Source organism: Geotrypetes seraphini, chromosome 2, assembly GCF_902459505.1.
Source record: "Geotrypetes seraphini chromosome 2, aGeoSer1.1, whole genome shotgun sequence".
NCBI lineage: Eukaryota > Metazoa > Chordata > Amphibia > Gymnophiona > Dermophiidae > Geotrypetes > Geotrypetes seraphini.
The window spans coordinates 345058177-345085005 of record NC_047085.1 but is presented as its reverse complement, the minus strand read 5'-3'; the positions used below and the strand labels follow the sequence as shown (position 1 = coordinate 345085005).

Below are 26829 nucleotides of genomic sequence, written 5' to 3'. Positions count from 1 at the left end.
TCAATGTGTATAACAATGATAATTTGGGGGGACAAATAAAACCATTTAAAAATAATAAACATACAATCATATCCATAGTAAATTGGAGATACATAAGGAAGGCAGGGATAAATTACAATTGTAAAAAAAAAAAAAGAAAAAAGAAAAAGAAAAACATTGAGGGAAGAACAGCAACAGGAAAGGTATTAAAAATTTTTTTAAGGTAAGATTTGATGTAAAAGTAAATGTATAAATAGGACTTGGTCTAAAAGTGAATAGGAAGATCAATGACCTATTTAAAGATCTGGTTAGATTTAAGTATTTTGTCCCAAGTTTGTTGATAGAAGGAAAAAAAAATAAATAAAATTATCCAATCTAAGATTCATATGCATCTTTGTATAGGTAACTTTTTAGTCTGCTTTTAAATTTATCTAGAGAGGTTTCACCGCGTAAATAGATTGGTAGCTTGTTCTAAAGCTGGCGTCCCAAGATCGAAAAGATTGTAGTTCTTCTAGTGCCTATTACTTTCAATGATGGAATGGTCAGCAAATGCTGATCTGTTGATCTTAAAGATCTATCTGGGCAATATGGTATTAAATATCGATGTAAAAATGTTGGAGTATTAGTTTGCTGAATTTTGAATGTAAGCAATGCAATTTTATATGTTATTCTATAAGAGATAGGTAGCCAGTGTGCTTCTTGCAAAAGAGGAGTAACATGATCGTATTTTTTAGAGTTAGTAATAATTTTTATTGCTGTGTTTTGAATGATTTGTAACCTTCGTATTTCTTTCTGTGTTATGCCTTGGTATAATGTATTGCAGTAATCCAGCCTGGAGATAACCAAAAAGTGAATTAGAACATTGAGAGCTTTAGGTTCTAAGACTTTGGCTAAAGATCTAATGAGACGTAGTTTGTAAAAACAGTTTTTAACAAGGAACTGATCTAATCATGGTAGGATAGCTCGTGATCCAATAATACTCCCAATATTTTAGTCGTCGTCACTTTTTGGAGTGGAAAATTGTCCAAAAAAATTTGTGCTTCAAATGTAATATCCTTTTTCAATGGCAGGGTCTTCTTTGAAACCGATGGAGGAATTTTCCTTTGCCCTGTCTTCTCCGAGGCTCCGCCAGCTGATTTCTCGGACTTCAGGGTCCTCACCAGTCCACCTTGCACGGGGTCATTCCTCGATGCCCTCCAGACATTTTAGTCGAGCCTCTTCGATCTCCCATTCGCGGGACTCTGAGGCCCAGGCTTACTTTTCAATGGAAATTTCTTCCTCTTTCTCAGCTGCCCCCAGATCTCGCTCGGGGTCTCCTCAGGGGGAAGAGTCTTCTTCTCGAAACTCCTCCTTTACTCGTTTCATCTCTGCATGGGAAGGGCCTTGAACCTAGACCTCCAGTCTGAGTCCCGTTATACCCAAGAATTCCTGGTGGAAATGGGTGTTGATCATCAGTCCCGTGAGGCGATGCGCTTGCCATTGCAAACATTTCTCCAGAACCTGGAGACCCCCTATGCAGTCACAGCCATTCCCTCCAAGTTGGAGTCCCGTTACTGGACGATCCCGGTTAAGGGGTTTGAGAGTTCTCAGCTTTCTCACCAATCCTTGGTGGTTGAGTCTTCCTTGAAGAAGTCCAACCCCTCGAAAGTTTACACTGCCATCCCTCCAGGCAGGGAGGGCTGTACGATGGACAAATTTGGTCGCCTTCTTTATCAAAACTCAGTGATGGCGAACCGTGTCTTCAACTATAACTTTATCTTCACATCCTACCTCCGGTTCTGTGTGTATGCCCTCTGCTCGTTCCGGGAGGAGGTGCCGGATTCTCGGAGTCAGGAATTTTGTCTCCTCGAGGAGACCCTCTCCCAGCTCCGCCTCTATATGCTTCAGGCAGCCTATGATGCCTTTGAGTTGTCCTCGAGGGTCACGGCGTTTGCAATCGCCATGCGTAGCCTCGCTTGGCTCAGGATTGTGGACATGGATCCAAATCTCCAGGATCATCTTGCCAATCTCCCTTGCGTGGGTAATGAGCTATTTGATGATTCCATTGAGGCAGCCAGCATGCGCCTCTCGGAACATGAACGGTCCTTCGCTTCTCTGGTGAGACTTAAGCCGAAGACCCCTCCGGCTTGGCAATACAAAATTCTTCTCCGGAGGTATCCGCAGAAATCTACTCCTGCGTTCTCTCGGCCTCCTTCGAAGCGGCCACAACAGCAGCAGCGGTAAGCTAAGGACCAGCCGCCGGCTCCAGTGAATCCTGGGCCTCTTTTTGACAATTCCAGTCTGAGCCTTCGGGCTCCCTTCCTCCTGGAGCCTTCCCCCCTCCCCATCGGGGGTTGTCTCCATTATTTCTATACCCAGTGGGAAAGTCTTACCACCGACAGTTGGGTGTTTTCCATCATCCAGGACGGGTACTCCCTTCACTTCAGTCACGTGCCTTCGGACCTTCCTCCAAGAGTTTCCTTCTGCCCGGTCTCAGCTGCCTCTCCTTCAGCAGGAAGCTCAGGCCGTTCTTCGCCTTCGGGCGGTCGAGGAAGTTCCTCCGGACCAGTGGAATACCGGATTTTATTCCCAGTACTTTCTGGTACCCAAGAAGATTGGGGATCTGTGTCTGATTCTGGACCTCCGTGCTCTGAACAAGTTTTTGGTCAGGGAACGGTTCAGAATGCTCACTCTTCCTACCTTGTACCCCCTCTTGGACTACGGGGACTGGCTGCTCACTGGACCTCAAGGAGGCATACACGCACATTCTGATACACCCGGCCTCTCACCGGTATCTGAGATTCCGGGTGGGGGATCTCCACCTCCAATACCGTGTTCTTCCCTTCGGCCTGGCGGCCTCTCCGAGGGTTTTCACAAAGTGTCTAGTTGTGGTAGCTGCGGCCCTGCATCTCCGCAGCCTGCAGGTGTTTCCTTACCTTGATGACTGGTTGATCAAAGCGTCCTCGCGTCATGAAGTTCTGCGAGTGACAAATCAGACCATCTCGCTCCTTCAGAGTCTCGGCTTCGAGGTGAACTTCCCCAAGTCCCACCTCTGTCCGTCCCAGTCTGTGGAATTCATCGGAGCGGTCCTGGACACGGTTCGTCTCCGCTCCTTCTTGCCTTGGCCTCGTCAAGAGGCCCTTGTTCGTTTATGCCAGAGGGTGGCCCATCTGTCTTTCAGCCCCAGCTCGGCTCCTGATGGTCCTCCTAGGGCACATGGCCTCCACGGTTCATGTGACTCCTTTTGCCAGACTTCACCTCCGTATTCCTCAATGGACTCTAGCGTCCCAATGGAACCAGGATCGGGACCCTGTCTCTTGACTCATTGTCATGACTCCTTTGTTGAAGCAGTCTCTCCGTTGATGGATGCTCTCTTCCAATCTTTCCAGAAGTTTTCTGTTTCATGCTCCTCCGCCGCAGAAGGTCCTGACGACGGACTCGCCGACCTATGCTTGGGGGGCTCATCTGGATGGTCTTTGCACTCAGGGTCTTTGGTCCAGTGCCGACCGCCTTTGTCACATCAATCTGCTGGAGCTTAGAGTGATTTTCCTCACCCTAAAAGCTTTTTGTCACCTGCTTCGCAACCGAGTGGTGCTGGTCCACACGGACAACCAGGTCGCCCTGTATTATATCAACAAACAAGGGGGCACGGGGTCCCTGTCCCTGTGCCAAAAGGCGATGCGGCTCTGGGATTGGGCCATCTGCCGCAATATATTTCTTCGAGCGGTCTACATTCAGGGCCAGCACAATGTCTGGCAGACAAGTTGAGTCATCTTCTGCAGCCTCACGAGTGGTCCATCCATTCCTTGACCCTGCGTCAGGTGTTTGCTCGTTGGGGACTCCAAATTTAGATCTGTTCGCGTCCCCTCTCAATCACAAGTTGCCCCGCTTCTGCTCCAGGGTTTACACCCCTCTCAGGCTCTAGGCGGATGCTTTTCTGCTGGATTGGAAGAACCTGTTTCTGTATGCGTTCCCTCCATTCCCTCTGATTCTTAAGACTCTCGTCAAGCTCACGTCCACGCGTGCCACCATGATTCTGATAGCTCCTCGGTGGCCCCGACAGCCATGGTTCTCCCTTCTGTTGCAACTCAGTTCCAGGGAGCCTCTTCTTCTGCCTGTTTTTCCCTCTCTGCTTATGCAGAGTCGAGGTTCTCTACTTCATCCCAACCTACAGTCTCTGCACTTGACGACTTGGTTCCTTGAGTCTTAATGCCCTCGTTCTAGTTCTCCCAGCCTGTGCTGGACATTCTGGAAGCATCTCGGAAGGAGTCCACTCGCCACTGTTACCATCAGAAGTGGACCTGCTTTTCTTCCTGGTGTGCTACTTGGCAGCAGGAGCCGCTATCTGCCTCCTTATCTGCTGTCCTGGATTATCTGTTACACTTGTCTGGCGCTGGACTGCACCCCTATTACATAATCAACAGAATGCCGTTGACCCCCAGAGGCAGCCAGTTTCTCTGATGAAACACGGTCTTTGTTGGGTCTTTTTAATGTTGGTGCATTCTTATTCAAAAGAGTTTTTTATCCCTGGTCATTGGAAATTATTTGGTCCATCTCTAGTTTTTTTTTTTTTTTTTTTAGATAGTTCATTTTCTGCCTAGTGTTTATAGAGCGGGTTAGTGCTTCCAGGTATAAAGTCAGGTGTGTAATGCAACGCTGTTTGCAGGAAGTACTGTCTGTGTGGAAATTTGTTCCTAATCATATACCAAATGGTCAGAGGATATTTCATATACAATGGAACTTTCTTAATAGCCCAAAGAGAGGTGTCTCCTACCAATTCCTGTTCCAGCTGCACCTAATTTTTATTGGAGTCATTTTTGCTATAATTCTTAGTTGTGCAACTTGATAATATAAAACAAAATTAGGCATGCATATCTCTCCCTTTTAATTTTGATTGAAATAAAATAGCTTTTTGTACCCTAATTCCACCATAATTGTGCAAAGATCTTGCGGTAGAGTTTTGAAAAGAAATTCTTAGGCAAGAGAATAGGCAGAGCCATAAACAGATGCAATATTTTGGGCAAAATTGTCATTTTTATTGCATGTACTCTTCCCAACCAAGAGTGATTAAACCCTACCCAAAGGTCAAGCTTTTCCATTAGTTCTTTCCCCTTGGCTGGGAAATTTGCCTCATAAAGATCAGTTAGTGATCTAATATTTACTTCTAGTTGTTGACTATAGCGTGAAACCCAACGAAAAGGGTAACTTCTTTTCCATTGAGAGGCAACCTTCTCCACTATAGTTAACATTCAAAATTTCTGATTTGGACATATTAGTTTTAAATCTTGTTACCTGTCCAAAATCCTGGATAGATTGTGCCACAGCTGGCAGTGAGCTCATTGGGTCATATAGGGTAAGAATAATATTTTCTGCAAAAAGCATAATCTTATGATGATCTCCTCCACACCACACCCCTTTGATCCTCAAGTTCTCAGTTATGGATATTAGTTTTGCATTATATAGGGGGAGAAAGCATGAATGTGCACTAAGTGTTATTAAGTATTAAACAGGCCAGAGACTTTTTGTTGAAATCTGAATCCAATTTAAATAATGGCTCGATACAGTTTCCCCAGTGTTGCAAACATATAAGGCCAGTAAGCCCTATTAAATGAGTTTTCAGCATCAATGGATAACAGTAGGGAAGTATATCATCTTTCATGTTTGTCTTGTCGAATATTATTGAAAGTCTGTCTGGAATAAAGATGACTTGGTCTCCCTGTATTACACGCTGTAGTCTACTAGCCAGTATTTTAGTAAATATTCCGTAATCGGTGCCCAGTAATGAAATGGTGGATAAGATACACAGCAAGATGAATCCTTACCTATTTTCAGCAAAATTGTTATTGTTGCCAGTTGCCAAGAGTGTAGTAATACTACTGTTAATTATTTCTGTAGTGCTACCAGATGTACACAGCTCTGTATAAAGTCACAAAGAAGACAGTTCCTGCCTGAAAGAGCTTACAAGTATGGCACCCCCTTCAAAGGAGTTAAAGACTCATACCAATAGGGGTGCAGGATATTTCCAAAAGCTTGTTGATATAATCATTGAGCCCTGTGACCATGCCATGGGGAAGTTCTTTAATGGTCAACACACAAAGACTTCTTAAATACAACACATACCCCCTCTTTTACTAAGGCGCGCTAGCCGATTTAGTGCGTGCTAAATGCTAATGCATCCATAGACTATAATGGACGCGTTAGCATTTAGTGCATGCTAAATCGGCTAGCGCGCCTTAGTAAAAGGACCCCATAGAAAGTGTGTGTTATAAATGCGAGGGAAAAGGGTCTTGGAAACCTGCTCAGAAATTAGCAAAAAGAACTTGTCTGAGACTTACCAGTTCCAGATTTCAATCATTGATCCCAAAAAAACCTCTCACATACTCAAAGCACTCTACATGCTGTCAAATATCTTCCTTAACTAATTTCTTTTTGCACTTTTTGTGTGTGTTGGTTTTTGAGTTTTTTTTTGTTTTTTTTGGGGGGGGGGTTAATTATTCTTACTATTTTCTTTACTGCATGTAATCTACAAGTAACCTCTATTTCAGTGCATTATGTGGTAAGCCTTTATCCCACATTTAAAAAGAGATCATGTACCGTATTTTCACGTAGATAACACGCACCCGTGTAAAACGCGCACACGGGTATAGCGCGCGGAAAACACAAATTTATGTACAGAAATTTTTGTATACCGCGCACACCCGTATACCGCGCATGCTGCCCGACTCTCCAGTCGCCCGCCCCGACTCTCCTCTGGCCACCCCGACTTCTTTCGCCCGCCCCGACTCTCCTCTCCCTCTTGAAGTCCTGTCCCCACCCTGAAAGCCTGATCCCCCCCCCGATGTCCGATTCATCCCCCCCCGCAGGACCGCTCGCACCCCCACCCCGAAGGACCGCTCGCACGCACCCCCACCCTGAAGGACCACTCGCACCCTCACAGCCTCCCGACCCCCCCCCCCCCATCATGTAGAAGCTCCTACCGGTGTCCTGCTGCTTCCCCTCTTGCCCCGCCGACTCCCCGACACGATCGGGGCAAGAGGGAGCTCAAGCCCTCTTGCCCCAGCCAACCTTGGCACCCCCGACACGATCGGGGCAAGAGGGAGCTCAAGCCCTCTTGCCCCCCCCGACTCCCCGACACAATCGGGGCAAAAGGGAGCCCAAGCTCTCTTGCCCCGCCGACTCCCCAACTCCCCGACAATATCGGGCCAGGAGGGAGCCCAAGTCCTCCTGGCCCTGGCGACCCCCCCCCACTAGTTGTTCGGGCCAGTAGGGAGCCCAAATCCTCCTGGCCACGGTGACCCCCTAACCCCACCCCGCACTACATTACGGGCAGGAGGGATCCCAGGCCCTCCTGCCCTCGACGCAAACCCCCCTCCCCCCAACGACCGCCCCCCCCAAGAACCTCCGACCGCCCCCCAGCCGACCCGACCCCCACGACACCCCCACCCCCCTTCCCCGTACCTTTCTGTAGTTGGCCGGACAGACCAGAGCCAAACCCGCCTGTCCGGCAGGCAGCCAACGATGGAATGAGGCCGGATTGGCCCAACCGTCCCAAAGCTCCGCCTACTGGTGGGGCCTAAGGCGCCTGGGCCAATCAGAATAGGCCCGGGAGCCTTGGGTCCCTCCTGGGGGCAGGGCCTGAGGCACATGGTCGGGTTGGGCCCAGGTGCCTCAGGCCCCGCCCCCAGGAGGGACCTAAGGCTCCCGGGCCTATTCTGATTGGCCCAGGAGCCTTAGGCCCCACCAGTAGGCGGAGCTTTGGGACGGATGGGCCAATCCGGCCTCATTCCGTGGTTGGCTGCCTGCCGGACAGGCGGGTTTGGCTCCCGTCTGTCCGGCCAACTACCAAAGGTACGGGGAAGGGGGGTGGGGGTTTCGTGGGGGTCGGCCAGGGGGGTCGCAGGTCGGCTGGGGGGGCGGTCGGAGGTTCTTGGGGGGGGCGGTCGTTGGAGGGAGGGGGGTTTGCGTCGAGGGCAGGAGGGCCTGGGATCCCTCCTGCCCGTAATGTAGTGCGGGGTGGGGGTAGGGGGTCGCCGTGGCCAGGAGGGTTTGGGCTCCCTCCTGGCCCGATATTGTCGGGGAGTTGGGGAGTCGGCCGGGCAAGAGGGCTTGGGCTCCCTCTTGCTCCGATCGTGGATGCGGGTGCGGGTGGGAGCGCGTGCGAGCGGTCGTTCGGGGTGGGGGTGCGAGCGGTCCTGCTGGGGGGGGTGAATCGGGCGTCGGGCGGGGTGGGAACTATGTAGAAAAACTTTTGTATACCGCGCTCACGCGTATAACGCGCGAGGGGTATGCGCGGTAGGTAAAAACGCGTATAACGCGCGCGTTATATGCGTGAAAATACGGTACTTACCCTGGTAAGCTCTTTTCCAGTAGATAGGTGAGACATTATAGACAATAAGTTATTTCTCCATACTCGCATGCTCTGCAGAAAGAATCCACTCTGGATTTTTCACTTTGCCTCTGTAGTACTTCACTGATCGGTTTAGCGCCCTCTTCAGTCTTTCTTTCCTTGTGCAAGCATGCGTGCAGCTGTGTGTCCTGCGCTCCCCATTTTATTGTTTTAAATTCGATTTAATGTTGTCTCCTTTTTGGGTAATATTGCGTTTGAAGCAATTTTGGAGCTCTGTCTGCTTGAGAATTCACAGACTTTGGTCTGTATTTATTTATTAATGTTTTTATACTGTTCTCCCAGGAGAGCTCAGAACGGTTTACATGAATTTATTCAGGTACTTAAACATTTTTCCTTGTCTATCTCAGCAGGCTCACAATCTATCTATTGTACCTAGGGCAATGGGGGGATTAAGTGACTTGCCCAGGGTCACAAGGAGCAGCTTGGGTTTGAACCCACAATCCCAGGGTGCTGAGGCTGTAGCTTTAACCACTGCACCACACTCTGATAGGCTGATCCCTTTTTGGGTACCTGTTAGCCAGTCTGCATTGTTTTCCTTGGAGCTCAGGGCTGTCCCTGAAGTAGTCTCACTTTCGGTTAAGCAGACTGTTAGGCATCATGCCATTCATGCCAGCTGTGTTTTTGTGCCTCCCCTCACCCTGGTGCGCATCTGGTGGTCCGCTGAGGTGGAAGCATAGTCAGACAGTTGAGTCTAACCGGCAGCCCGAAGATCGGCTTTTTGAGAGCATTCCCAGCATTGTGGTAATGAATTCTTCTACATCTACTGAGAAAGAGCTGTGTGCAGGTGGAGTCCATGTATCAGTTCACAGTGAGTACAAGGAGCTGACAGCTTGTGAGAGATGTCAGAGAAAGTTTAAAAGTGGAGTTTTCTGAGTTTCTGCATGTTCCTCTGTGTTCCCCCTCTTGAAAAATCCTAAATTCGCCATTTTTGGACTTTGCATTTTTGGTGCGAATTTGGTGCAGGCAGCCTTCTTGGATTTTTAGTGATCTTTTTTTTTTTTCCTTCTTCTCCATGCTTCTTCAGAACTTTGATTTTTGCCTGGAAAATTGCTGGGATGGAGTCCTTGGGGGGGGTCTCCTCTTGTGTATTCATGCCAGGATTGCGCAATTTTAGCAGTTTTAGAGCGTCCTTGTGGCGCAGTGGGGGGGGGGGGGGCTGTAGCAACCAGCTTAGCTTTTCCCTCACAGATGCTCAGACAGCCTGGTGGGGCGGCCTCCATTACTTTCAGGACTAGACACAGCTGGTTCTTCAGTCAGCCTGGCTGCGGACCCTCCGTAGCCTAAGACACACAAATTTAAGTCATCTAAGGGTGACTCTGAACATAGAAACATAGAACATGACGGCAGAAAAGGGCCAGGGCCCATCTAGTATGCCCACACTAATGGCCCATCCCCTAACTACCTCCATGAAGAGATCCCATATGCCAATCCCATCTTTTTTTAAAATCTGGCACGCGGCTGGCCTCAATTACCTGTTGTGGAAGATTATTCCAGCGATCAACCACCATTTCGGTGAAGAAATATTTTCTGGTGTTGCCATGAAATTTCCCACCCCTGATTTTCAACGGATGCCCTCTTGTTGCCGTGGGTCCTTTAAGGAAAAAGAGATCCTCTTTCACCTCGATATGGCCTGTGACATATTTGAATGTCTCGACCATGTCTCCCCTCTCTCTGCGTTCCTCGAGTGAGTACAGCTGCAACTTACCCAGGAGCCAGATTCCTTTTCTAAAATCATGAGATTTTGTAGTCAGAGTTAAAAAAAAAAAGAAGAAAAAGCTCTCCTGAGTGTTTATCTCCTGAAGTGTTCCTCTCCTGAGCAGTCTCCTTGCCCCCCAGGATGTTTTTGGGTGGCGTGCCTTCGGGCATGTCCTCGCCTCTGCCTGATCCGGTGGTTGTTCTGCCTGCTTATGATTTGGGGGATCTGGATGCTGATCCTGACCTCTCTGATCCATTGTTTGTCAGTGTAGCTCTTCCCGGATCGGGGGATCCGGGCTTGTGTGCTGGATCCACGGATCCTTTGGGGGATCCAGATCCTGGTGGTGGTCCTACTATCCTGCACTTAATTAAGTTTGCGGCTCTGCCTTATCTTCCAGTTGAATCTTTGCAGGAATTGAACTTAGTGACTCAACTGGCTCCGTCCACTTCTTCTTCTCCCTTGCTTTGTAGGGGGTGCTCACACTCTGCGACCCTGGCATCTGGATATGAGTTTTATGGTCTCTGAACAGTTTGACTCTCTGGAAGATACTTTGAAAAGTGCTAGAGCTACATCCTGCTTGTATCCACTGGCACAGGAGTGTCAGCAGCTTTTGGGGCAGCCGAAGGTGGATTCCTTGGTAGCACTAATGACTAAGCGCACCTCTCTTCCCAGTGACGTGATACTTGTGTTGAAAGATTTGCAGGACCGCCGTGTGGATGTGGTCCTCAGGAAATGTTTTGAAACAGCCAGTTTGGGCATCAAAGCTGCTGTGGCAATGTCTTTTGTCGCCCGTATCTGTCTTGGCTGCACATGCGAGAGACTGGTGCAGGGGAGCCTCCTCCTCAACTCATGACAGCTGGGACGGATTATAGTGGATTCCTTTTATGGCCTTTTGAAAGTGCTGGCAAAAGTTTTGGTGTACTAGATTTCGGCCTGCCGAATACTCTAGGTCAGGCAGTGGGCTGGTAATTCCACTTCCAAGATGACTTTAGCGAGGCTGTCTTTTAAGGGGCAGGTATTGTTTGGCAAAGACCTGGATGTCCTCATGGATTTAGTATTGGACCGTCGCCTAAAGCCCCTGCCTGTTAGTAGACCCAGACCCTCCAGGGGTTGCAGGGATTTTCCCAGAAGTTCTGAGGTCGGTATGTGGGCTACATGCGTTCCCAACCTTCCGCCGCCTGTCTACACCCTGCCAGAAAGACACAATGATGATGTCAAATGCCCCTCTGCGGATAGGGGGCCGGCACTCATAGTTTCTGCCTGCCTGGATGTGCATTACGGCAGACTAGTGGATCTTGGACATTTATTTGATCAGGATACAAGCTGGAATTTGCCCAGCGTCTGTAAGATTGGTTTGACGACCGGACAAGGTGCTCAGAGTCCAGACTACTGTTCAATGCTTTCTGGATATTCAAGCTAGAGAGCTGGTGTTGCGCGAACTCTCGGACTTAAGCAGATACTCTGTATACTTTATCATTCCAAACAAAGGTTCAGAAGATTGGAGGCCTATTTTGGATCTTCAGCATGTGAATGCGGCTCTCAGGATTCCCAGCTTCTGAATGGAGATCTAGCGGTCAGTCATTGCAGCAGTGGCTCCTGGGGAATTTTTGGCCTCTGGATCTTACGGAGGCGTACTTACACATTCCCATATTTTCAGCCCACTTCAAGTTTCTGCAGTTTCATGTTCTGGAGCAGCATTACCAGTTTTTGGCCCTGCCGTTTGGGCTGGCGACAGTGCCTCGGATCTTCACTAAGGTGATGTGGTGGTGGCAGCGTACTTGAGGAAGATAGGTCTGCAAGTTTACCCTTATCTAAATGACTGGTTGATTAGAGCTCTCTCGTTGGCCAAGGGACATTGCACAGTGGAGCAGATTTTTCAGGTGCAGGAGGACTTGGTTGGATTGTCATCCTGAAAGTCATCTGCAGCTCACGCAGTCATTGGCATACTTGGGAATCCTCTTTGATACAGCTGCGAGCTGTGTCTACTAGTGCTGCCCAATTCAGGAAAAAAAAATTTGATTCGATTCAGCCTATTGAATCGATTTTTCGATTCGATTTTCCTGCCCAATTGGGTGTGTTTTTTTTTTTTTTTTTAAAACATCCTGGTGGGTTTATTTTATAGCCTCTTCACCCCCTTTGCCTTCTCCTAACCACACTGGCGCTTTGGTGTAAACAAGCAAAAAAGACTTTACCTCTCTCTTTTAGGTCCTAGTTCACGCTTGCTGTCTAACACCAGCTCTGGCAGGATACACGTTTCAAATCTGACATATTGCAATCACAAAACAGAAAATAAAATGATTTTTTTTACCTTTTGTTGTCTGGTCATTATTCAAATCTTGTTGGTCCCAGGCTCTGGTTGTCTTCTGATAACTTGCTTGCCAGGGTCTCCTTCTTTCTTCTTTCTCCATGCTAACCATCCATCTTCCATCTCTATCCTCCCCTTCCATTTCCCTTCCCTCCCCAGGAGGTCTGGCATCTTTCCTTTTTTTTGTCTTCATCCACAGATCCACCTTTTCTCAACTACCCTTTCATCCAGCATCTCTCCCTCCTTCCTCACCACCACAGGGTCCACCATCTCTCCCTTTCTTTTCACAACTACCCTCCTATCCAGTATCTCTATCCCCCCTCCACACCATCTCTTGTGTCCAACTTCTTCCCCTTTCTGTTCCTTCCCTCCCTAAATCCCATTGCCCATCATCTCTCTCCCTATCCTCTATTTTTAGACCCATTATTTCTTTCCCCATAGTCTGGCATATGCACGTCTCTTTGAACCCCCCCTTCCCTCCCTCTGTGTACTTCTACACCAGGGCCCATTCCCCTGAAGGTCTGTCCCCCCCCCTGAAGGCCTACACCCCACCCCTGAAGGCCTGCCTGTCTCCCCTCAATGTCTACATCCCACCCTTGAAGATCTGCCTGTCCCCCTGAAGGCCTTCACGTCCCCCCTGAAGGCCTGCACCCAAGGCCTGCCTGTCCCCCCTGAAGGCCTGCACCCAAGGCCTGCCTATCCCCCCTGAAGGCCTGCCTGTCCCCCCTGAAGGTCTGCACCCAAGGCCTGCCTGTCCCCCCCTGAAGGACTGCAACCCCCTCTGACGTCAGGAGGGGCGGGACCGCAGCAGATAGAAGGCAGCTCGGAAGACCGATGGCAGCTTGCAAAGATCGCTAGCATTAGCGATCTTATCCAGGCTTCTGAAATGAGGTAAATTGACGCTGGGAGGCCAGGGGGGAAGCCGGACAGAAGCGCTTCCCAACTGACACTCCCCACTCGCCCTCTAAAGCAGCAGCGGCCGGCCAGCAAGAGGCAGCGCTGCCGATCCTGCTTTAGGGAGAGAGGGGGCAGGGTCAGTGCCGAATCGGGAGGCCAAATTTTTTGTTTTTGTTTTTGTTTTTCAATCGATTCGAACTGATTCAACTGAAATAAATCGGTGAATCGATTCGAATCATGAATCGGGCAGCACTAGTGTCTACCTGTCTGAGACTCACAGACAGAAGCTGTGTGCCCAGTTTTCTGCACTTTTGGAGTGGGATTATCTTCAAGTTCTAGGCTCCATGGTTGCCACCATGGATGTGGTTTCTTGGACGAGAGTGCACATGCGTCCTCTTCAGCAAGCATTATTCTCTCACTGAGCGCCACACCGAAATGCCTTGCAGATTTGTCTGCCTTGGCCTCTAGAGGCTTGGGCAAGCATGGACTGGTGGATTCGCACACAGTCCTTCTGCAGGGGCGTACTGCTCCTCATTGTCTCCTAGGTCGTGGTTATGGCAGGTGCCAGCCTTGGGACTGGGGTACCCATTGCAATCATTGTCCTGTTCAGGGGTTGGAAACCCTCACAGTAGTCCACCTACCCAGTGGAACTTGGGGCAATTTCTTTGCTTCAGATGAGGTTGCAGAAGACTCCAGCGGACCGAGCGTTCAAGGTCTTCTCCGATTATGCGGTGGTAGTAGCCTATGTTAATTGCCAGGGAGGGACCAAGTGCATTCCTCTGGCTCAGGAAGCCCGCCTTCTTTTTCTTGGGCGGAACATCTTCTCCTGTCACTGACAGCAGCGCATGTGGTGAGAGTGGACAACATGCAAGCAGACCTCCTCAGCGGACAGTCTCTGGATCCAGGTGAGTGGATCTGGTTCCCACAGACATTTCAGATGATTGTGGAGCACTGGGGGAGGCCCCACATCAGTCTCATGGCCACTTCATGATACAGGATGGTGCTTTACTTCTTCCATTGAAGTTCCGAGTCCGGAAGCGGATAGCTCGACGTGCTGGTGCAGTTCTGGCAGCAAGAGTTTTCTCCTGTCTGTTTTTACTCCTGAGTCGTTGGTCGACTATGTCCTTCAGAGGATTTTAGTTCTTGGCCGCGTTAATCTTGTGGCTTCACCTACTTCGCACAGGTGAGTGGTTCACAGCCTTTGGACTAAGCACTTCTTTGGAGCTTTTCATGCAGGGTCCAGTTAACATGCCAGTTCTGTGACTTTTGCTTTTTCAGCATTGCTCGTGAGCTTGCGACTTTTGGGCATATGAGATGTTCTGCCCTTGTTGAGGCTCTTCTGAAGTCTAAGAATTCATTCAGGGGGTTGGCGTACGCTACGGTGTGGAAGGCCTTCCAATATTGGTGCGTCCAGGACTAGGTGGAGCCGTATTCAGCTCCGATCTCGCTGATGCTCGCCTTTTTTCCCCGCAGTAAAGATGCTGGCTTTATGGTTGCTTCTCTGCGGGTCCTGGTTGCTGGGCTCTCTTACTTAGATCCCGGGACAGTTGGTATTTTTTGATGCCTTCCTGATGTCGCTCAATTCTTGCAGGGGGTTCATCATGTCAGGCGGTTGGTTGTCCATCCTATCCCTGCCTTGGACCTTAGGTTGGTACTGTCTAGCTTTATCTAGGCTCCCTTTGGCCTTCTCTCAGATGGTTCTTTGTTGGATTTGATGCTCTTGGCCAATGTTTCAGCTTTTCATGTTGCTCAGACAGTGTGTTTGTTTGCCTTTCTGCCGACAAGTTCTTTGACTCAGGACCGCCTGTTGTAGCCTCTGGATGTACGCAGCGTTCTCCTGCATGGATGGGAGGTCACTTGTGAGTTTCACCTCTCTGACCATCTGTTTGTGCTGACTCATTCGATTGAGCAGGGTGCTCCCGTTTCTAGAGCCCAGATATTCAGATGGATCCTTAGGGCCATTTCGTCAGCCTACATTCTTTCTGGGAAACCGTCCCCTGTTTCCATTGAGGCACTTTCTACCAGGAATTTGGCTTCTTCATGGTCCGAAGCTAAATCTGTCCCTCCTGAGGAGATTTTCGGGGCAGGAATGTGTTTGTTTTTCTTCACACATTTCCAAGTTTTACAGAGTGGATGTTGCTGCAAGGCAGGACTTGGCCTTCAGGTTCTTGGTCTTAGGGGCCGATGCAGCAAGCCCACCCTAGCTGTTTTGGGGGGACTGTTTTTGTATGTCCCTATTGTCTAGAATGTCTCACCTATTGCACTAGAAAAATAGATTATGTACTTACCCTTTTCCAGTAGATAGATGAGACATTCTAAACTCCCCACCCTGACTTTTCTGCACCTGTTTACAGTTTCAGTCTGTTTATGCTTCTCCAAGCTCCTTCTTGGAGGCCTCTAAGCCCTTGAGGGCTGGGAAGAATTTATTTCTATGTGCTTCGCTCCTTTGTAGCCTGTATTGGCGGTTAATGATACTTTTTCATTTCTTTGAGCAGAACACTTTGTTTAGCCTGTTATTACAGGTGGCTCTGCTTCATATAGGTGGGTGCCTCTCGGTGCTTGGGTACTGACTGTAGAGGGTGCTAAACTGTTCAGTGACATACTACAGAGGCAGAGTGAAAAATCCAGAGTGGATTCCTTTTGCAGAGCATGTGAGTATGGGGAAATAACCTAGAATGTTTCACCTATCTGCTAGAAAAGAGCTTACCAGGGTACGTACATAATCTATTTTTTTCTTAACTGCAGGTTATGTATAAGCAGCCAAATGACATAATGCAACATGCGCGTGTTCCAGATCCCAGCACAGTGAAGGGGAAGGAAGGCTACATCATTTCCCCTCACTGCACCGGATCCTGCTCCCTGCCTGCTTCTTCGACAGGAAGCCCCGCCCACTTTTAACTCGGGCTCTCTTCAGCCCTCTTTCAGCTCCATTAAGGGGCTCAGAGGGCCACCTCGTGTTTCAGAACCCAGCACAGTAAAGGGAAGGGAGCCAATCGTCCCTCTCACTGCACCGAGACTCCAATTTAAACTTTCATCTTCAGGAAGCCCCATCCCCTTCTCCCCAGATCCTGCCTGTTTAACCTCAGCCTTTTAAAGGTCTCAGGGCTCCAGTGTTTGGGTTTTTTTGTTTTTGTTTTTTCCACTTTAAAGCGTCAGCACAGTGACTTTTGCTGAAACCGGTGTCCCAATCTCATAAAGCAAACTCAATCAGGAATCTGCTGCCAGGAATCTGCTGCTAGTATCTGGATTTCCCCCCTTAATCTTAGAGCTATCATGGCTGATGTCACAGGAAAGATCTTAGCCTTACTGGTCCTCTACTTACTAGATATGAGAAGTCTGACATCAAGAGCTTTAGCATTTGAATCAATTCAAATTCACTTTACATGGGACAGAATCACCAGGTCCGAAAAATCTTTTTGCCCCTCTCGCCACCTTCGTGACTGCACGGAAACAGGTCCCTTTCCAATCCCTGTGGTTAACTCTTCCCGCCGTCCCTTAAGAGCAACACAAAAAAGACAACGACTCCTAAAAAACCTACAACACTCAGAACTGTTTGCTCCTCTAGATCATTACAAGCTATCTGGAGCTTACCTGAACATTCGTTCAGTCAGAAATAAGGTACAACTGGTCAAAGACTGGCTGGAAGAAACCCATCTGGATATTCTACTTCTAACTGAAACATGGTTAATCTCTGATCAGGAAATCATCATAGGTGATATACCTTCAGACTACAAAATTATCCCTTTATCAAGAATAAAAAAAAGGAGATGGTTTAGCAATAATTCTACGAGACCACTTAAAGTTCCAAGTGTTAGACTCCAAACTGACTACTGACCTGGAAATTCTCACTTGTAAAATATCTAAAGAGGATTGCAAAGACAACTTGATCCTCACAATATTTTACATTCCCCCCAACAAATGGCACCTAGCAAAAGAGGAATTCTATGAATTCCTCCTTGCACACTCGGTAGCTGGTGCCTACAACTTTATAGCCGGGGATGTTAATTTACACCTCAAGCAGGCAGACAATTCCAATGTAACTGACCTACTTTCCTTCCTTACATCATTAGGGTTCTCCAAACCATCACCGACTAAAACCCACCAGAAAGGTCACCACTTAGATCTGATCACATTCCTTTCTAATGCCCCAACGACCCCCAGTATAAGTCTCAAAGGTGAAACCTGGTCCAATACTCCCTGGTCGGACCATCTCTTATGCAACTTTGAACAACTTAAAACAAAACCAAGGAACAACTTCAAAGAGAAAACTATTTGCACAAGAGGACAGCTGAACCTGGTAGAATTTTGGATGCACTATAGCTTAATCTCCAACCCAGCTTTTGACCCTAACTTAATTTTAGGATGGAAAAACTTTAGTGATCAGGTCTTAAACGATATAGCCCCTCTGAAAAAAACGTAAAAAAAGACAACGTTTAGCAGACAATTGGTACGATACCGACTTAATGGTCTTAAAGCGAGAATTACGCAAATTGGAAAGAATATGGTGCAAAACAGGGAAAGATGAGGATAGACTTACTTGGTGACTAAAGGTTAAAGAATACAAAATAATAATCAAAGAAAAGCATAGCAAACATTACTCCCCAAAAATTAATTCTCCCACTTTAAATAGTCATGAACTCTTCAAAATAGTCAATTCTTTGTTTGATATTGAATTCCACAAGCGCTCCAATATAGACTCTCCACCTCCTGCGGCAATCTTAGCTGACTTTTTCGTTACAAAAATCCACAAATTGAAATCTTCTCTTGCAGATTCAAGCATAGATTTACCTATCATGTTTCCTGCCTTAGACAAAGAAGGTAGAGCTGTTGATATGATCTGGAATCACTTTGAAAACCCAGACTGGAGCCACTTCCTCAAGCTTTACTCAAAATATGTAAAATCTAATTGCCTATTGGACAACTGCCCACCGACTAGTATGAAAACAGCTCCTATCTCCTTCAAGGCTGAACTTTTTAACTGGGTTTCATCATACATGTGTACCAATAAATTCCCGGAGGAACTTGGTCATATCCTCGTGACTCCTATTATCAAAAACCCAAAAGAGTCCGTTTCCTTGACGGCCAACTACAGATCCATTGCCAACATACCATTCTTTCTTAAACTAATGGAAGGTCTGGTTAACATCGACCTCACGGAATATTTAGAGAAGTTTAACATTCTACACGATTCTCAATCTGGCTTCCGAACAAATTACAGCACTGAAACAGTTTTGGCCTCCATGATTTACCATCTTTTCCTTTTGTTTTCCAGGGAAAAAGTGCACTGGTACTGCAGTTCGACCTGAGCAGTGCCTTTGACCTGGTTGATCATGACCTCCTGCTTAGGTGCCTTGATTCCATCGGCATTTCCAGACAGGTACTAAATTGGTTCATGGGTTTCCTAAAAAAACGTACATATCAGGTCTACAGCGAAGGAACCTACTCTCAAGCTTGGTCCAATCCCTGTGGAGTGCCACAGGGCTCCCCACCATCCCCCTCACTTTTCAATATCTACATGGCGTCACTGGGAAATATGCTATCCGATTTAAAACTGAAATTGTTCATATACGCGGATGATATAACAATTATTATTCCCATAACCTCATTGACCCAAGAGACAGAACAATTCATCTCATCCGTCCTTACCAAGGTAGAACATTGGACTTAAAACTCCAAACTAAAACTGAATCCCGAAAAAACCAAGATCTTCTTGGCAAGTCCCAATAACAAGATTGTGAATACCTCCTTGAGACTAAATGGATCAGATTATCCAATTAATCCCACAACCAAAATCCTTGGCATCACCCCGGACCGAAGCCTGACGTTTGAAGATCACATAAATGCTCAAGTCAAAAAATGCTTTTTCACTCTATGGAAACTTTGCACCATTAAACAATATTTCAATTTATTTTCCTTTCGACTGCTGGTTCAATCCCTGATCTTAAGTACCTTAGACTACTGCAATATTATATACTTGGGATCTCTCAAGAAAACCATCAAACGACTGAGAGTCATCCAAAATGCTGCAGTCCGTCTCATTTATGGCCTCAAGAAATCAGACCATGTAAGCCCATATTACAAAAAACTACACTGGCTACCTGTGGAAGCAAGGGTCATTTTTAAGTTTGCTTGCCTTTGCTTCGAAACCATGGCAGGTTCATCCCCATCCTATCTGTCTCACCAATTCGAATTCCCAGGCACAACTAATACACGCAGTACCTACTTGTTCGCTTTTCCATCCCTAAAGGGCTGCACCTACAAGAGATACCTCGATAGAACATTCCAAGCAGGCAAATGGAGCAAATGTTTAACCAACTTCATCTCAAATGCACTTTTGTACCAAAAGTTTAGAAAGTCAATAAAAACTTATTTCTTTGACATATTTCTCTGACCCCACTTCAACCTGATGTACTTCCAAAACACTTCCAAATAACCCTGACTAAACTTAGCATGCCAATGTAATTTCAAAAGTTATCTGTAAAGTCGCTGTCTGTATACAGTCTCTTCCCTTGTAAACCGCTTAGAACTGTTTGTGGTATGGCGGTATATAAAAATAAAGTTATTATTATTATTATTTCAGCTAACATTTATTATTATATGTGACAAGCATACAAGCACGTATCTTAGCAGCCATTTCCCACAGAAAAATTGGCTTCTCCAGGAGAACATATAGTAGACTGTGCACACTGATTCTGCTGTGCCGACCAAACTGGCCTTTTATAAGTGAAAACCCCACTGTCTGTCACGTTCTTATAAAGCAGCTGGGTGTAGCTATACCAGCACTAGTTGCTCCTTAATGGCATGTCTTGAATATGTGAGATGATTTTTTGGGATCAGTGCTTGAAATCTGGAACTGGTAAGTCTCGGACAAGTTTTTTGCCAATTTCTAAGCAAGTTTCTGAGATCCTTTTTCCTCTCATTTATAACAGGCCCTGATTATCCAAAGTGCATCCCGATTTTAGGCGTCCTACAGCTGTCTAATCAGCCAATCGGGATGCACGTTTTTAAAAAAAAAAAATGCTCCCCAGGCAAGCCTGAAGGCACCTCCGGGAGCCTAGGGAGACCCGCAAGATGCCTAAGCTCGTCTAAGGGCCATAGGTGGGCCTTAGGCTGAACCTAGGCGGCCCTACGCATCTCCCTAGTAGAGGAGAAGCTTAAAATGTAGGCCAGCAAAATGCTGGCCTACATTGTAAGTAGACGCGGCCGCTATACTTATCGCGGCAAGGGATCTCTCTGCCGCTATAAGTATAGCGAGCCGCGGCCCCCTGACCAGGAGGGTGCCCAAACCCTCTGCCCGAAGATGCCCCCCCCAACACTACTGACCGCCCCCCCGACACTACCGATCCCCCCCCCCGACAATATCGATAGCTGGCAGGAGGGTGCCCAATCCCTCCTGCCCGAAGACACACACCCCCGGCGCTAACCCCCCCCAAACCTCCACTCCACCAAACCTGTTCTTAGAAGGGTCTTGCACGTCTTGAGCCGGCAGGCACGCCTCGTCTCGTCGAAATGAAGCGGGCCCGCCCCTTCCCGGCCCATCCCGCCGAAGCCTAAGGCCTGATTGGCCCAGGCTCTAGAAGCCTGGACCAATCAGGCCTTAGGCATAGCGGGTCCGCCCATCCCCACTTAATCTAAGGCCTTAGTGGGGATGGGCGGACCCGCTATGCCTAAGGCCTGATTGGTCCAGGCTTCTAGAGCCTGGGCCAATCAGGCCTTAGGCTTCGGCGGGATGGGCTGGGAAGGGGTGGGCCCGCTTCATTTCGACGAGACGAGGCATGCCTGCCGGCTCAAGACGTGCAAGACCCTTCTAAGAACAGGTTTGGTGGAGTGGAGGTTTGGGGGGGGTTAGCGCCGGGGGGGTGCGTCTTCGGGCAGGAGGGATTGGGCACCCTCCTGCCAGCTATCGATATTGTCGGGGGGGGATCGGTAATGTCGGGGGGGCGGTCGGTAGTGTCGGGGGGGGGGGGTGCGTCTTCGGGCAGGAGGGATTGGGCACCCTCCTGCCAGCTATCGATATTGTTGGGGGGAGGGGGGGGGAGATCGGTAATGTCGGGGCGGAGCGGGCGGTCGGTAGTGGGGGGGGTGCGTCTTCGGGCAGAGGGTTTGGGCACCCTCCTGGTCAGGGGGCCGCTGCCCGCTATACTTATAGCGGCAGAGAGATCCCTTGCCGCGATAAGTGTAGCGGGCCGTGTCTAATCTAACCCGTTTCTCTAACCCGCGTCTGTAACATGGACGCCGGTTACAGAATCGGGGTTTAGTTTAGGCCGATTCTGAATAGGACGCCTCTCCCGGGCGTCCTATTCAGAATCAGGGCCTAGGTGTCTTGCGGGCTTCGCCTTCAATATAGGCGGCCTGCCTGGGGAGCATTTTTTAAAAAAAAAAACGTGCATCCCAATTGGCTGATTAGACAGCTGTAGGACGCCTACAGCTGCCTAAAATCGGGACGCACTTTTAGAGAATCAGGCCTTTATGTATTTATTTAAGAAGGCTTTATGTGTTGAGAGTTTGGCTATTTAGGGCTTCTAGGTTCATCTCCTTTAGGGTTGTGAAATTCTTTTATGGCCCATAACCTCATTTAACTCTGAGAAAGTAAATCTGGTCAATTTTTTTTTTTGGTTCATGGTAGTTTCCGATCTAGAGAGAGTCTCATACTTCTGAATAAATAACTCTTATATACTACTAGACATAAAATACAAAAATTCCTGCAATGTCATCATTCAGTTGCAGGATGGGCTGGGAAGGGTTTCGATGGCTGGGATGGTTAAGATGGGCTGGAGTGAGCTTTAATAGAGATTCCAGTAGATGGAACCTAATACTTCCAGGCAGGGCTCTGGGTATCTAAGAAAAAGGACCATTTAAACTAAATAATTAATTTATGGAGCAAGTATGGTTGGGTAGACTGGATGGACCACTCGGGTCTTTATCTGATGTCATTTATTATACTCGGGTATTTATCTGATGTCATTTACTATGTTACAAATAATATATTCTATTTATTGGTGGTATACCTTCTGGGGAGAATTTCAAGACTTCAGTAAGATACTTTTTAAACATTTCAAATGGAGAAATCCCCTGTGATATAGGAAAATTCAAAAAACATATATTGAAGCGATGATTAAAGTTCTCTAGTTGCTCCACTTTTCTATTTAATTGATTTTTATCCCTTATGAGTCCAGAGGATAATTCTTGAAGATTTTGTACCTTTTCAGCAACCTGTTTTAAGTTATTAGTGAATTCTTCTTTGGTCCATCTAGTTTTAAGTCCCAAGGCATCAACTGTATTTACTAGGACTGCGACCTCTTGAGAAGATCTGGTGACTGTATCGTTCAGCCTGGAGAGAGCTTCCCATATACTCTACGGTGTAACCACCAGAGGCTTAACCAGATGAGAGCTGACTTTCATGCTGGCTCTCAGGTCTCCCTGCTCCTTCCTTGCTTTCACGGTTTCTGCCCCTCGAGCTGGGATTTCCCCTGCCGTTTCCATTCGGCAGGGCTCTCCAGTCAGAGCCGCAATTGAAGCAGGGCTCGGTGGTGGAACAGCTGGGATAGAGAGCTCTCCAAGGCTAAATCCTCCACTTCTCCTCAAGCGGGGGATAGCGCCATGCTCACCCTGGACAAATCTACAGGATTCGAAGTGGTCGCAAATTCTCAAATTGACCGCTGCATTGGGGAAGAAGTTTCATCTGAACTATCCCCTTGTGTTTAGTATGTGGCATCTCGGTAGCAGGTAAAAACTTTGCTGTTTAATCTCTGGTCAGTTCAGGAGCACGAGCAACAAGCTGCCGCCATCTTGATTCCACCCTCACATGTTTTCTGTTTTATTGGCCAGTTGTGGTTCATGAAGGTCAAGGCACAAGCAATTTAAATGCTCCCCCAAGGCATCTAAGGTCTTCCTTTGTGATCATATAAGTGAAAGGATTCTCTACGATGCAGGAATTTTGTATTTTATTTTGACTCTTATGTGGGTCTTTCCCATGTACTAAGGCCATTTTTACCCCTGCTTGAAAATGGCTAACATTTTCTATTTTCCAAATTAATGATCACATGCTTAATATTAACCAGAAAAAAGGAGTAGGGAAGGGAAATGGCTAACCAACTTCAGGGACAATCAATTTATTGAAAATATGTATATAAATAACTGGATGCTAATAGGAGTATATAGAAAAGTCTCTAATATGCTCTTCAATAAATATTAATCACTGTACCAGCATATTGTTTCAATGAATAATCAGTGTAAAATATAAAATTGAATAAATAATTCTTATAGTGAAAAGTGCTCAGTGTGCCCTTTGCCTCCTGTACAGTTGGAACTGCTAAGAGAACAAATTTGGGACCATCATGCCACTTTTCCGTCCCATCAGATGTATTATCTTGTGCTAGTTATTTCTGTTCTAGCACATAACTCTACTAGTACACTGTATGCAAATTGGAAAAAAATAATGACACTTACACTGACTGCCCCTAGACACACCACCTTCCAGAAAAATGTAAAGCATTTATTTAGTACATGATTTGCGCCTGTATATTTTGGGAATTTACCATGGGTTGCCTCGGTGCATCCCACTGCGAGCCCTTTTAAGCTCCTTACCCAACTTAGTAAAAGGAACCTTAGGCTGATAGGACTGAAGAGGTGGAAATTTAGGAAAGTTTTGAAGGCATATTAAGTTTCTTGAACAAAGTGAGAGAATGGAATGAATTATCATTTTATGATATGTTTCTTCATCTGTGTTTTACTCTTGAATAATACAGTATATATTAATTTTTTTTGGTAAACCATTTTGGATGAGTAATGAGGAAGATAGTATATAAAGATTTTCTTGAAGGACAAGCAGCATAGCATGACCTCACTCCATGGGTGACATTACTAATGGAGCATGTGCAAGAAGGCACTCCACTTAGGGCTAGATTCACTAAAATCAGTGATCGTCGCTAAACTTATTTTCACAGGTTTAGCAACAATCGCTGCTAACCGAACTGATTCACTAAACGGCCCACCACGTGTGTTTCCCTTCGATCGCACTTTTTCCGATCTGGCCATGTAAATTAGTAAAACCCCATGCAAAATAGCCAAGCAATTGATTCACTTATATTGCTTGGCTATTTAACATCAGGTTTAGTGATCCTAAAACCCGATTACTGTAGACCTGTTGATAACTGTGTTACCGACAGGTCTGCCTGTTTTTGTTGTTTTATTTTTTCATTATTTTTCAATGGCAATGGCACAGATATTTTGTGTGTATTACACACGCAAAATATCTGCCCTATAAACCCCCCCCACGTCTGCCAATGGCCCGCCCCAATGACCCTCGACAATTGTGGGCCTCCCCCCCTACAAAAGCAGCGACCTACCCAAAAACAAATGGCAAGAGGGATGCCCACTCCCTCCTGCCAGGAAATATATTCCCCCTACACCACCCCCCTTAAGAAAAAGGCAGGCTGGATGCTCACTTCCTCCTGTCACGAAGGCGTCGGCGCCTGCTCCCCACCCCCTAAAAAAATGGCAGGAGGGATGCTCACTCCCTCCTACCCAGAAAGACCTCCCCCTCCTCTTGAAGAAAAAGGCAAGAGGGATGCCCACTCCCCCCTCCAGGCCCCCGTGCCATGTATCTTAAAGTTGGGAACAGGAGGTACTGAAAATACTTCCTGCTCCTTGCAACAACACTGGGCCTTAGGCCTCTCCCCAGTACATCATGTGATGCACGGGGAGAGGTCTAAGACCCTGATTGGCTCAGACGCCTCGGGCTCCTCCCTTGGGAGGGGCCTGAGGTATCTGAGCCAATCAGGGACTTCTTTAGGAAGGAGCCTAAGGAAGTCCCTGATTGAGGCCTAATTGGCTAATCAGGGACTTTCTTGGGCTCCTTCCTAAGGAAGTTCCTGATAGGCTCAGATGCCTCAGGCCCCTCCCGAGGGAGGAGCCCGAGGCATCTGAACCTATCAGGGCCTTAGGCCCCTCCCCTTGCATCACATGATGTACTGGGGAGGGGCCTAAGGCCCAGTGTCGTCGCAAGGAGCAGGAAGTGTTTTCGGTACCTTCTTCTCCCAACTTTAAGGTATGGGGCACGGGGGCTTGGAGGGGGAGTGAGCATCCCTCCTGTTTTTATCGGGGGTGGCCAATCAGTCACTTTCTTAGGCTCCTTCCTAAGGAAGTCCTTGATTGGCTCAGATGCCTCAGGCCCCTCCCAAGGGAGGAACCAAAGACGTCTGAGCTAGTCAGGGCCTTGGGCCCATCCCCATGCATCACATGATGCACTGGGGAGGGGCTTAAGGCCCAGTGTTGTCGCGAAGAGAGGAACAGCAGAGGTGTTTTCAGTACCTCTTGCTCCCAACTTTAAAGTACAGGGCACGGGTGCCTGGAGGAGATTGAGGGCCTCCGGTGTCAAGAGGGAGTTGGCATCCCTACTGCTATTTTTTTTTGAGGGTGGGAGTAGGTGTAGATGCCATTGTGGCAGGAGGGAGTGGACATCCCTCCTGCCTTTTTCTTCAGGGGGGGAGGGTAGGGGGAAGTTTGGGGGGGACAGTGGCTCAGGGGGATGCTAGCGCAAGGGGGGGGGGGCTTTTTTTAAAAAATAATTTAACTTGAATGAAGTACCTTTTAAGTGGCTTAAGTAAGTATGGAAAGCCTCCAAGTCTACATGTGTAATGACAAAAGATGGTGACTATGTTGCACCTTGTCCTGTTATAAACAAAGTGTTCTTATTTATTTGTTTTTAATAAATAAAGTGAATTTTTGCTCTAACCTGTGGAACTCCTAGTAATATCCTGGCCTAGGAAAGCCTGAACTCATATTGGAAAAACTAAAGAGAGTCATGGTTAGCTACTACCTAATTTGAAAAGGTCCCATGTGCCCTGTTGGGGTTGTGCTTGCAGCTCTCATAAATGGATATGAAAGTTCAAGTCTTGTTTGTTTATTGGTAGACAGTGATCTTGTAAGAAATTTAGCTTTGTTCCCTAACGTTACATTTTTAAACCGTATAGAAATCAATGTTGTGTGTGTGTGTGTGTTTTTTTTTGTTTATTTAGTGCTCCGTGATCAGCGACTTGGATTTTCCAAAGCAGGTCATCCCATTGAAAACTCTGAATGCGGTTGCTTCGGTACCTATAATGTATTCCTGGTCTCCCCTCCAGCAGAACTTTATGGTATGGGTCCCATAACTTCCATTTGGGAAAAAAATATAAACTACTATGAACTATTGTGCTTAGATTTTGTTGTAACATTGCCTGTGTCAAGAGAGTGCATGTAAGTTCTTTTGTTTTCTTTGCTCTGGAAAAGTGGTATGAGACATGAAATCTGTACCAGTAAAATCAGAAGCATGGCATTTTAAATTGCCTATTACATTATAGTAAAGAATGCAAAGGTTAAAGAAATAGTTTAGTATTTTCTCCAGGCAGTGCTTTGTAGATTATTAATGTGTAGAAATGGCTTGATGTTACAGTGATTCTTCCTTGTGAACTTTACAGGTCTGTTAATAAAAATTAAAAAATCCTTAATAAGAGGGAAGGGAAGAGGTACCAATAATTGATATACAATATATGCATAACTTTGTTCTTTATATATGGTAGGAAAGTT

The 26829-nt window shown here is 47.1% G+C and overlaps 1 protein-coding gene across 1 annotated transcript in view; it reads left to right on the top strand.

Moving 5' to 3' along the window:
• EZH2 (enhancer of zeste 2 polycomb repressive complex 2 subunit) overlaps window positions 1–26829 on the top strand; it is a 378737-nt gene that overhangs the window by 135491 nt on the left and 216417 nt on the right. The window contains 1 exon segment of the mRNA XM_033930316.1: window positions 26283–26399. Within this exon segment, the coding sequence (XP_033786207.1) occupies window positions 26283–26399 (117 nt within the window).